Raw genomic sequence first — 12,252 nt, forward strand, 5'->3', positions numbered from 1 at the left:
TATTTATTCTTCCCTCGATTCACATGTGGTTCTGTGACAAGAGAGCTGCTTGAGTCCATATCAAGAGACCAAAAAAAAAAAAAAAAAGAAAATTCCAGGTTCTTTCAAAACCTCAGCCTCATGTGAAGGTCAGGCAGAACCACTGGCTTAGACTCCATAACTCCTGGATCCTGATCCCTTCCTTCTGGCCTAGGTAGCTCACTGCCACACCTCTTACTTTCCAAAAATGTGACGTATGCTTCCTTGTCCCTCTACTTGACATTTTACTTTCAAAAAGGTGACCCCACCTAAAAAATATCCCACAGTTGAGGGGAATTTTCAGTGTAATTATATATCAAGAATTAGTGTCCAGAATATGTAAATGACTCCTTGAAATCAACATTTAAAAAAGGAAAAAAAAAAACTCACAGGAAAATAAGTATAAAATATGGATAGGAAATTCTTGGAGGAGAAAACCTGAGTGGTCCAATCTCAGTAATAATTAAGAAAATGCAAATTAAAACCATCATCAGATAACACCAATCAAATATTCAATTGATAGAAATGAAAAAGACAGATAATAGCAAGTATTGACAAAGGGGTGGCTCATTGGGAGCTCTCATGTACTGTTGGTGGGTGTGTAAATGGGTGCAACCCTTGGAGCATCTAGACGATGCGCATACATTATGGCCCAACAATCTCCATTCTTGGAGAAACAATTGTATGAGGTACAGGAGATATATGCAAACACAGTGTTTAATAGTAAATGGATAAATTGTGATGCATTTACACTACAAGAAAATTAAATTGAAGGGCTAGATCTACATACTTAACATGCATAAGTCTCAAAAATATATGGCAAATTTTAAAAAAGAAAGTAGGAAGAGATAACTAAAGCATGACAACAATTATATAGAAGTTAAAATGTGATTAAAAATCTTATAAATATAGTTTATAGATACATACTGAAGTAGTAATGGTATAAAACAGGCCTTGGAATGGTAAAAGCTAAACTCAGAAGAGTAGTTACCTTAGATTGTAAAGAGGAAGACACATTATAGCACAGGGGTAAAGAGGGGATCCCTTTTATTGGTGATGTTTATTTTTAAGCTTGAAAGAGAGTTTGTGTGTTTGTGTGTGTTATATTTTTCTATATATGTTTATGTGACCTAAATATTTCATTGAAAATCATTGTACCTGCTGTCTTTTGCACCTTTTGGCCACTGGCACAGTGGTTCTGTCCAGGAGACTAAGGGACTCTGACACCTGCCTGGCTCTAGGCTTTTCCCAGCACCAACGTGGAGACACTGCCTCCCTCGTGACAATATACCCAGAAGAGGACAAGTCTGTGGGATTGTTTGGCACAAGCCATATCATGCCATACTTGTTTCCTACAACTCAGATGCCTGGCAGTCATGAACTTCCAGAACCAAGGCTCTGACACAGAAATAAGTCCCAGAAGAACCAGTGATAACCCCAGAGAAAATCCAGAAAAGTGCAAAGTAGATGAAGAGAAACCAAACCCATCCACAACTATTTATCCAGTGGTGTTTGTACACCAATCACCTCTACTCTCCTCTATCCTAGCGTGGTGCCCGCCCTAGCCTAGAACACTCAAATACCTCCAATCATAGTGATGATCTTGCCTCTCTTGAGTCCTGGCTCTCCTGTCTGAGTGTCGGCAATGAGATACCAGCTCCCCTGGGGAGAGCTCTCAGAACACTCAGTTGTACATAACTTAGGTCCCCTGGAGTCCAATTATCTCAATACACAACTGGTGATTTCTTTCTAGCTTCTGATTCTTTACTGCTATCTATGGTTTCCAAACATGGCCAGTCATCATAATCACTAATGACCCTTTAAAATCTGCAGATTCCTGTACCTCATCCTAGAGCTTTTGAATCAGCAAGCATCCTAGGGGATTCTGCTGGTCAGCCTGCAAAACACTGACCTGGACGATACTTCTTCCTAATTCTTTCCATCTCCCACCCAATCACCTAATCCCCTTACTAAGAGCAGCCTGCGTGCACTTTTCTACAGCCAGTCCCTGGCCCTCCTTCTCTTCTGTGGGTCTCAGGAATGTAAAAGGGCTGCTAGTACCCTTTAGGAAAGGAGGTTCCTTCCAGAATAACACCAGTTCCTCTGTATTGTGGGACCTTTCCTGAAAAAAGCACACCAAACCTCTTAATGTAAGACAATGACTCTTACTTGTAAGAAAGGGAGTTAAAAAGGTACTTGGGAAACTAAGAAATTCATAAGCTAATTTTTTAAATAAACTTTTTCTTTTGGCATAACTTTAGATTCCAGAAAAATTGAAAATAGGTCCTATTCCATTAATGGCAGACTTCATTTGGACAATGAACTTTAAACTAGAAGGATTCTAATGTCTTGAAGGAACTCAAGCTACATCTACTTAAGACTATATATTCCAGAATATTCTGTAGACCAAGGCAGGCTGACTAATGTGACTCCAAGGATAATTCTATCAAGTATCAGAAGTCACAGTTACCTTTGAAACTCGGCTCAGGTAATAGTGGGAAAATATATAAGAAAGTAAACTTTATTAAGTACTATAATTAGCCTGACTCCAAGTCCAGTACGGCCGTCTTTAATGTATAGTCAACAGAAACATTTAGGTTACTTCTTAAAAGTAGAATCCTGAACTTCAGAGCAACTTAACAAAAACCTCTAAGGATGGAACCTGGGCTTCTGCATTTGCAACAAGCTTCCCAGGGATTTTTATTCACAGTAAGATTTGAAAACCACTGGGGCAGTGAATATACTCTGGCAAGCTGAAATAAAAGTTAGCTATTATTTCTGGAATTTTCATAACCGCATCTCCAGTTTGCAGTCAATCCGTTCACGAAGCGAATTAATTAACTTTCTGGCTCTATTTTTCCTGAGTTCCATCAGTAGGTCGCCTCTGTGGGGAATGGTGCTCTCTATGCTCCAACATTATTAATATCATTATTAATATTTAACATGGCATATAGGAGCTTATAATGTGCCAACTCTGTCCCAAACACTTTATATAGGTTATCTCATTTAAACTTAACAACACCCCTTTATGGACAGTAGTATTACTACTCACAAGTTACAGGATGGAGAACTGAGGTTAAGAGGTAGTGCAAAGGTGCACAGCAAGTAAAGATTGGGTCAGGTGTTTAAACTCATGTCACTCAGACTTCAAAATCTGTATTCTCATCTCTGGTCCAACACTGTCCTTGCCCCAAACAGAAGTCTAATTTTCTTAGTGAATGGGTCAGAGCCCCACAGAATCTCACAGTGGTTCTTCTAATATAATTTTTTCAGCTTAAAAAAAAAAGCTGTAATGAGGTAAAATTAACAAATAAAAATTGTATATACAATGTGATGTTTTGACATACATAGGCATTATGAAGTGATTACCACAATCAAGCTAATTAACATATCCAACTCACAGCGTTGGGATTTTTGGTGTGTAGTGAGAATTCTTAAGATCTCTCTCTCTCTTAGCACATTTCAAGTATACAACACAATCTTATTAACTATAGTCACCATGCTATACATAAGATCTTCAGAACTTATTCATCCTGCATAACTGAAACTGTGTACCATTTGACCAGCATCTCCCCATAGCCTCTGTATGTAATCTAAAATCAGAGATGCTAAGAAAGCTGTTGGCAGGGAGCCTTGTACCTCAGAGACAGGACCAGGCTGCCATGGAAAAAGACTCTCTCACCCACAAGGATGACATGCTCTGCCAGCTCACATGTTGCAAAGGAAAGCAAGACTATTCCTACTCCAAAAGGGAAAGAGAAGGTAAAAATAAATAGAAACCTTTGCTTTGAATGATAGAATATATTTCCAGAGAGCTCCAGGTGTTAGAAAATTCCATAGTAGCTGATCAACATGAATACAAAGCAGGTGGATGCTTTTGAAGAGATGAGAAAGAAAACAGAGGAGCGGACCAGAACTTAGTCTATGGACTCAAGCATGATAGGATAATGTACATGCATCCAAATGGATTAACAAGAAGGGGAGGGAACAGTGAGAACATGGTGAGGGGGCAGGGGGTAGAACAAAATAATTTCATTCAGTGGAAGAACTTCCGCAAAACAACTGGAAAGCATAAGCAATTTCGAAGGAATGAAGCAATTTCATGGACGTGGATTCCCCCGAGGTCCAGTTGTTCTTCTCAGCCTTTTAACTAATTATGCATGCCACTGGAGAGAGACAGCATCACTTAAAAGAAACAAACAAGAAAAAGTGGCGAAAGAGTTTGGTTACTGCAAGTTGAAACTAATTTCACTTCAATCAAAAGCAGGCATGGAAAGTAGTTAGCTTTGGGACTTTTAGCAAATTTAGCCAAGATATCCACTGTCTTTAATTCTTAAAACATTTCACTGCTGACCCCCGTGAGAATTAAATACCTGCTTTACTGCTGTGAGACAGAATTTTGGGTGATTTCAACATTTATAAAAATGCTTTCAGGGCTCAAGCTTGGCTCTTCTTCCTTCCCCACTGGCCGTCTCCCTCTCTTGGTCAACCCTGAATTTGCTTGATATACTCAAACTATAAGGTCAACTTGAAGCAGAGATTCATGCAAGTGTTAAAGCATGATCCAAGATCAGCTTCACTCACAAATTACTTTCTAACCACCAGTCTCATCCCATCTTTCAAAAGCCCACACCAAAGTAGGAAATGCTTGTTTCTGGATCTTGCGTCCAACTCCTCAAACAAGAGCAGAATGGACTGGGTAGTATTTCAAACATATTTTTTTAAATGGGAAGCAATAAAATCCTACTGTCTCTCTTACAGAGTTTACACCTGAACTGTCCTGTCTGCCTTTGCAGGAAAACAATATATATTTTGGAGTAAGATATCATATCTACCACTTAGCACTGGGTCTAATAATGAGTCAGACATTACATCCAAAACGTATATAAGTGTTATTGTCTGATTATCCTCAAATTTTAAAAAAATGATAATGAAGATTTTGAAATGGGTCAAGGCCCTTTGATAGATGTAGTCCCGGATTACATCAGGACTGGTATTTGAATGAATGAGGTTGTGAGGTGGTGACTTTAGAGTCCGAATTTTTGCAGATTAGGAAGATCCTGAAGCCCCAGGCCCAGAACTGGGTCTCAGAGCCAGAAGACCCATGAGTTGTGATTGAGACAGATCCAGAAGAGCCAGGAGAAACTCGTTAGTGGAAATGAAAAGGCACAATTCTGTTAATTAACTCAAGCACCCCAATTAAAAACTTTTTTTTTTTTAGGGCAGAAACCCTTTGTGCTTGTTCCTCCCAGTGGATGATCAGAGTGTCACTGTATCTACGTTTAACAAGCCACATTTAGGCTGGATGGAAAAGCACATGTCAGCTTCTTGTCTCATAAGCCTTAAGTTAAGACTCCACTACCCAGACGTGTACTGTCTTTGGAAGCCTTTCTGTGTAGAGACATCCCTGGTGTTTTTAGTGACTTGATTTTGTTCTTATGATTAAAAACTCGGACATCAAAGTCCTTTAGTTAGCATAGGTTTAATGTCCAGTCCTAGAAAGATATAGAGAGAGTGATGCAAAGAGATATAAAAGGAGAGGGAATGAGGGAAGATGATGATTTTTGTACCTTGATAATATTTCTGAGTCAGAGGAATACTCATAATGATAATTACCATTTTTTTGAGCACACATATATCATGACCATGCACTCTGAATATGTTGCCTCATTATTGCTACTAAATTCTCAAATCAACTCCCACAGAAGAGGTATTATATTGAAATATTAAGGGAAACCAATAAAAGAATAAAAGCATAATGTGCATCTTCCAAAACAGTAAAGAGGAGGCTGGGAATAAATAAAATTGATCACTCCTATAGAAAGCAGAAAATATGGAGATAAAAGCAAAGACAAAAATGATTAGAAAATTCAAAATAGATAAGAGGAAATAAATGAACACATATCATAATGTGAGTGGACTAAACTTGTCAGTAAATACAGAAATGGTCAGCTTGAAGAAAATCAGCTTTATGTTATTTAAAAGAGGTATGAAACATAACACAGCATTAACAAACAAATATATTTTAAAAGATACTATTTGTCATAAAATGTCAAATACGTATGAATAAAATAAATTAATGAAAGTTGTGCAAGACTTCCAAAATAAGACATTTTTTAAAGTATTGAGAGGAGCTTAAAAAGAACCAATTAATTGGAAGGATATTCTCTGGTCATAGAATGGAAAATTTCATGTTGTCAGGCTGCAAACATACTTTTTGTGGAGGTTTATAAGTTGATTCTAAATCTTTATATGAAAATTCAAATGTCCAAGAATAGGCAAGGTAATCTTGAAGAAGAAAAACAAAATTGAAGGACATACCCAACAAGAAAGAAAGGCCTATTATCAAGCTATAATAATTAAGACACTGTGATCTTGGTCTAATGATAGACAAATAAATCAGTGGAACAGACTAGAGTCCAGAAATAGTTTATCACATACACAGTCACCTGATTTATGACATGGTGACACTGCAGTGTAGTGAGGGCAAGGATGGTCTTTTCAATAAACAGTACTGTGTCAGTTGGATATCCACATGGGAAGTAAATGTATCTTGATCACTACATCATGCTATATACAAAAATTAACTAAATGTGGATCGTAGACCTACATGTGAAAGGTAAGATAATAAAGCTTGAAGAAGAACACAGAAAAGAATCGCTTTATGACCTTGAAGTAGTCAAAGATTTCTTGAACAGGACACAAACAACAATAGCTATAAAGGGAAAAGTAAGTCGTATCACACTAAATTAAGAATATGTATTCTCCAAAATACTGTGGTAAGGGAGTGAAAAGTTTATTGTGTGTGTTTGTATCCAAATCAATCATGAAAACATAACCAACTCAATAGGACAATGAGCAAAGATTGGAACAGCCCTCTCACAAATGAGCATATTCAAATGGTTCATAAAATATAAAAATTAAAGGCTACATTTCATTAGTCATCTGAAAAAAAGCAAATTAAACCGCAACTAGATATCACTATTCTCCATTAGAATGAATCAATGATAAGGAAAGGCAATTCCCATAAATGGTAATATGGAGCATCAGAATTCTTCATAAATGCTGAAAAACTCTTTGTCAGTATTTACTACAAGCTGAATATATGTGTACCTATGACTCGATAAGTCCACACTTTAATTTATACCCAAATAATTGCATGCATACATTCATTGAAAGACAGATACAATAATGTTCATACCAACAGTATTTACAATGGCTCCCCACTAGAAACTACCTAAATGTCCATCAAGGTTTCAGTGGAAAAATAAATGCAATGGTTAAATAGTATTCACACAATGCAATATTATACAGCAATGAAAAAGAATAGTCTACAATTTTATGCAACAATATGGATGAATTTTACAAACTCTATGTTGAGTAAAAACAAGTCAAACCTAAAAGAATGTATAGTGTATGTTTCTGTTTATATAACTTTTTTTAATAGGCAAACTATTTAATGGTACTTGATAATAAGGTTAGTGAAAGATCTCTAGGAAGGGTAATGACTCAAAGAAGACACAAAAGGATGCCTGGGATGCACATGATATTCTCTTTGTTGATCTGGGTGACAGTTTCTTGATCGTGATCACTTTGTAATCAAGCCTTCCAGTTATAATTTGTTCACTTTTCTGCATCCATGTGATAAGTCAACAAAAATTGAAAGGAAAAAAAACAGAGAAGAGGTAACAGAGGTGATGACAAGTGCAAATGGGCACTTGTTTTAATGACAAAACATATTACAAACATATATATATATAAATATAAATATATAAATATAAATATAAATATATATATATATATATTTGATGTATAAAAGCTTAATGGCCAGAATGTAAAATTTTACGGAAATACTAAAAAGAAATCCTATAAATGAACACAGATACATCTACAGGGATGGTAATTATCAATATCATAAAGACCCTGATTCTCCCCAAATTAATCTACAAAGTCAGTGTAATTCCAGTCAAAATTTCAACAGAACTTTTCATGAACCTTGACAAGCAGATTCTAAAATTCTTATGAAAACTGAAAATTGAATAATAGCTAAGGTGATGTTGAAAAAGGAAAAAAAGCTGAAGGAGGCAACTGATGAGGAGGAGGAAAAAAGAGAAGGCACAGAAGAAGGAGTATGGATTGATATAGGGATATTTTATTTAATATAAATATATCATATATAAATAATTATAAATATTCACAGTAGTAATATTAATTAAAATAATATATTTTATTGAGGTATAGCTGATTTACCAAATTATATTAGTTTCAGGTGTACAACATAGCGATTCAACATTTTATAGATAATATTCCATTTAACGTTATCATAAAATATTGTCTATATTCCTTGCACTGTAAAACATATCCTTGCAGCTTATTTATTTTATATATATTTTATATAGTAGTTTGTATTTTAATCTGGGTGATATAGGATACAGGAATAGAAAATAGTCCAAGGGAACAGATTATAGAACAAAGAAACAGACCCTTGCATATATGAGAGCTTGGCATGTGACAGAGGTGACATTATAAAGACTTTGGTGATGGTGCTGAGACGGTTAATTGGCTGCCCCTATAGAAAAAGACAAAATTAGAACTCTACCTCTATCTATATGTGAAAATAAATTTCAGGTGGATAAAAGACATGTGAGAAGTAATCCTATAAAACTTTTAGAAGAAAATAGAGGAAAATGAATAACTTTATTGTGAGATTAGGCAACAATTTCCCAAACAGTACAAAAGTCACAGCAGTCATAAAGGAAAAAATCATACAATTATTTCAAAACATATTAAATAACACACACACACACAAAACAAAACAGAAAATTTTCCATAAAGGAAATTAAAGTAGCAGAAAAATGAAAAGACAAAGTTACAGACTGGGTGAAAATAATTTTAACCCTTGGACCAAACAAAGGACCAAGTATCCAGGATATAGAATAAATTTCTCCAAATCAATAAGAAAATGAATATAACAGAAAGAGAAACAGCAAATAGAGAAATGGATAAAGCGTATTAATTGGTGACCCACAGCAGAAGAAAATCAAATGGTTAATAAATTGTGAGGGAAGAAGCTCAACCTCACTAATAACTAGAAAAATGTATGTTAAAACAATAATGAGATATCATTTCACTTTCAGACTGTTCATAAATAACTACACAGAGGAGACCTTGAAGATGGTGGAGGAGTGAGATGTGGAGATCACCTTCCTCTCCACAAATGCATCAGAAATACAGCTACATGTGGAACAACTCCTACAGAACACCTACTGAATGCTGGCAGAAGATCTCAGACCTCCCAAAAGGCAAGAAACTCCCCACATACTTGGGTAGGGCAAAAGAAAAAAGAAGAAACAGAGACAGAAGAATAGGGACGGGACCTGCACCTCTGGGAGGGAGCTGTGAAGGAGGAAAGGTTTCCACACACTAGGAAGTCCCTTCACTGGTGGAGACGGGGGGTGGGGCAGGGAAGCTTCAGAGCCGCGGAGGAGAGCGCAGCAACAGGGGTGTGGAGGGCAAAGCGGAGAGATTCCCGCACAGAGGATCAGTGCCGACCAGCACTCACCAGCCCGAGAGGCTTGTCTGCTCCCCCACCCGGGTGGGTGGGGGCTGGAAGCTGAGGCTCGGGCTTCGGAGGTCAGGTCCCAGAGAGAGGACTGCGGTTGGCTGCGTGAACACAGCCTGAAGGGGGCTAGTGCACCACAGCTAGTGGGATGGAGTCCGGGAAAAAGTCTGGAGCTGCCTAAGAGGCAAGAGACCATTGTTTCTGGGTGCGTGAGGAGAGGGGATACAGAGCACCACCTAAACAAGCTCCAGAGATGGGCATGAGCTGTGGCTCTCAGTGTGGACACAAGAGACGAGCATGAAACGCTAAGGCTGCTGCTGCAGCCACCAAGAATCCTGTGTGCAAGCACAGGTCACAATTGACATCTCCCCTCCCAGGAGCCTGTGCAGCCCACCACTGCCAGGGTCCTGTGATCCAGGGACAACTTCCTGGGGAGAATGCACAGCACGCCTCAGGCTGTTGCAGTGTCACGCCAGCCTCTGCCGCTGCAGGCTCACCCCGCATTCCATACCCCTCCCTCCCCCAGGCCTGAGTGAGCCAGAGCCCCTGAATCAGCTGCTCCTTTAAACCCGTCCTGTCTGAGAGAAGAACAGACACCCTCAGGTGACCTACACGCAGAGGTGGGGCCAAATCCAAAGCTGAACCCCAGGAGCTGTGCAAACAAAGAAGAGAAAGGGAAATCTCTCCCAGCAGCCTCAGGAGCAGCAGATTAAATCTCCACAATCAACTTGATGTACCTGCATCTGTGGAATACCTGAATAGACAATGAATCATCCCAAATTGAGGCGGTGGACTTGGGAGCAAAGATATATATATTTTCCTTTTTCTCTTTCTGTGAGTGTGTATGTATACGCTTCTTTGTGTGATTTTGTCTGTATAGTTTTGCTTTTACCATTTGTCCTAGGGTTCTGTCTGTCCTTTTTGTTTGTTTTTTTAAATTTTTTTAGTATAGTTTTCAGTGCTTGTTATCATTGGTGGATTTGTTTTTTGGTTTGGTTGCTCTCTTCTTTCTTTTTTTTATCACTTTTTAACTTTTTTATATTTAATAATTATTTTTTATTTTAATAACTTTATTTTATTTTATTTTTTTGTTTGTTTCTTTCTTTTTTTCTCCCTTTTCTTCTGAGCCATGTGGCTGACAGGGTCTTGTTGTTCCAGGCAAATGTCAGGCCTGTGTCTCTGAGGTGGGAGAGCTGAGTTTAGGACATTGGTCGACCAGAGACCTCCCAGCTCCAAGTAACATCAAATGGCAAAAGCTCTCCCAGAGATCTCCATCTCAACACTAAGACCCAGCTCTACTCAATGACCAGCAAACTACAGTGCTGGACACCCTATGCCAAACAACTAGCAAGACAGGAACACAACCCCACCCATTAGCAGAGAGGCTGCCTAAAATCATAATAAGGTCACAGACACCCCAAAACACACCACCAGACACGGTCCTGCCCACCATAAAGAAAAGATTCAGCCTCATCCTCCAGAGCACAGGTACTAGTCCCCTCCACTAGGAAGCCTACACAACCCACTGAACCAACCTTACCCACTGGGGGGCAGACACCAAAAACAATGGAAACTATGAACCTGCAGTCTGTGAAAAGGAGACTGCAAACACAGTAAGTTCAGGAAAATGAGAAGACAGAGAAACAGCAGATGAAGGAGCAAAGTAAAAACCCACCAGACCAAAAAATTGAAGAGGAAATAGGCAGTCTACCTGAAAAAGAATTCAGAGTAATGATAGTAAAGATGATCCAAAATCTGGGAAATAGAAGGGAGAAAATACAAGAAATGTCTAACAAGGACCTAGAAGAACTAAAGAGCAAACAAACAATGATGAACAACACAATAAATGAAATTAAAAATTCTCTAGAAGGAATCAATAGCAGAATAACTGAGGCAGAAGAACAGATAAGTGACCTGGAAGATAAAATAATGGAAATAACTACTGCAGAGCAGAATAAAGAAAAAAGAATGGAAAGAATTGAGGACAGTCTCAGAGACCTCTGGGACAACATTAAATGTACCAACATTCGAATTATAGGGGTCCCAGAAGAAGAAGAGAAAAAGAAAGGGACTGAGAAAATATTTGAAGAGATTATAGTTGAAAACTTCCCTAATATGGGAAAGGAAATAGTTAATCAAGTCCAGGAAGCACAGAGAGTCCCATACAGGATAAATCCAAGGAGAAACACACCAAGACACATTTTAATCAAACTATCAAAAATTAAACACGAAGAAAAAATATTAAAAGCAGCAAGGGAAAAACAATAAATAACATACAAGGGAATCCCCATAGGTTTACCAGCTGATCTTTCAGCAGAAACTCTGCAAGCCAGAAGAGAGTGGCAGGACATATTTAAAGTGATGAAAGGGAAGAACCTACAACCAAGATTACTCTACCCAGCAAGGATCTCATTCAGATTCAACAGAGAAATTAAAACTTTTACAGACAAGCAAAAGCTAAGAGAATTCAGCACTACCAAACCAGCTCTACAACAAATGCTAAAGGAACTTCTCTAGGCAGGAAACACCAGAGAAGGAAAAGACTTACAATAACAAACACAAACCAATTAAGAAAATGGTAATAGGAATATACATATCGATAATTACCTTAAATGTAAATGGACTAAATGCTCCAACCAAAAGACATAGACTGGCTGAATGGATAAAAAAAA

General features: G+C 37.9%; 1 protein-coding gene across 4 annotated transcripts in view; it reads right to left on the bottom strand.

Moving 5' to 3' along the window:
- Window positions 1-12,252, bottom strand: part of AGBL1 (AGBL carboxypeptidase 1) — an 805,162-nt gene that overhangs the window by 102,863 nt on the left and 690,047 nt on the right. Inside the window, exon 23 of one of the 4 annotated variants that reach the window (XM_059912529.1) lies at window positions 8,521-8,587. The exons of the other annotated variants lie outside the window; for them this stretch is intronic. Coding sequence (XP_059768512.1) covers window positions 8,542-8,587 — 46 coding nt within the window. The 3' untranslated portion in view covers window positions 8,521-8,541. Of the gene's footprint in view, window positions 1-8,520; window positions 8,588-12,252 lie in introns of those variants that run through there. 4 annotated transcript variants of the gene reach the window in all.

This window comes from Balaenoptera ricei, chromosome 2 (assembly GCF_028023285.1).
Source record: "Balaenoptera ricei isolate mBalRic1 chromosome 2, mBalRic1.hap2, whole genome shotgun sequence".
In the NCBI taxonomy this organism is placed as follows: domain Eukaryota; kingdom Metazoa; phylum Chordata; class Mammalia; order Artiodactyla; family Balaenopteridae; genus Balaenoptera; species Balaenoptera ricei.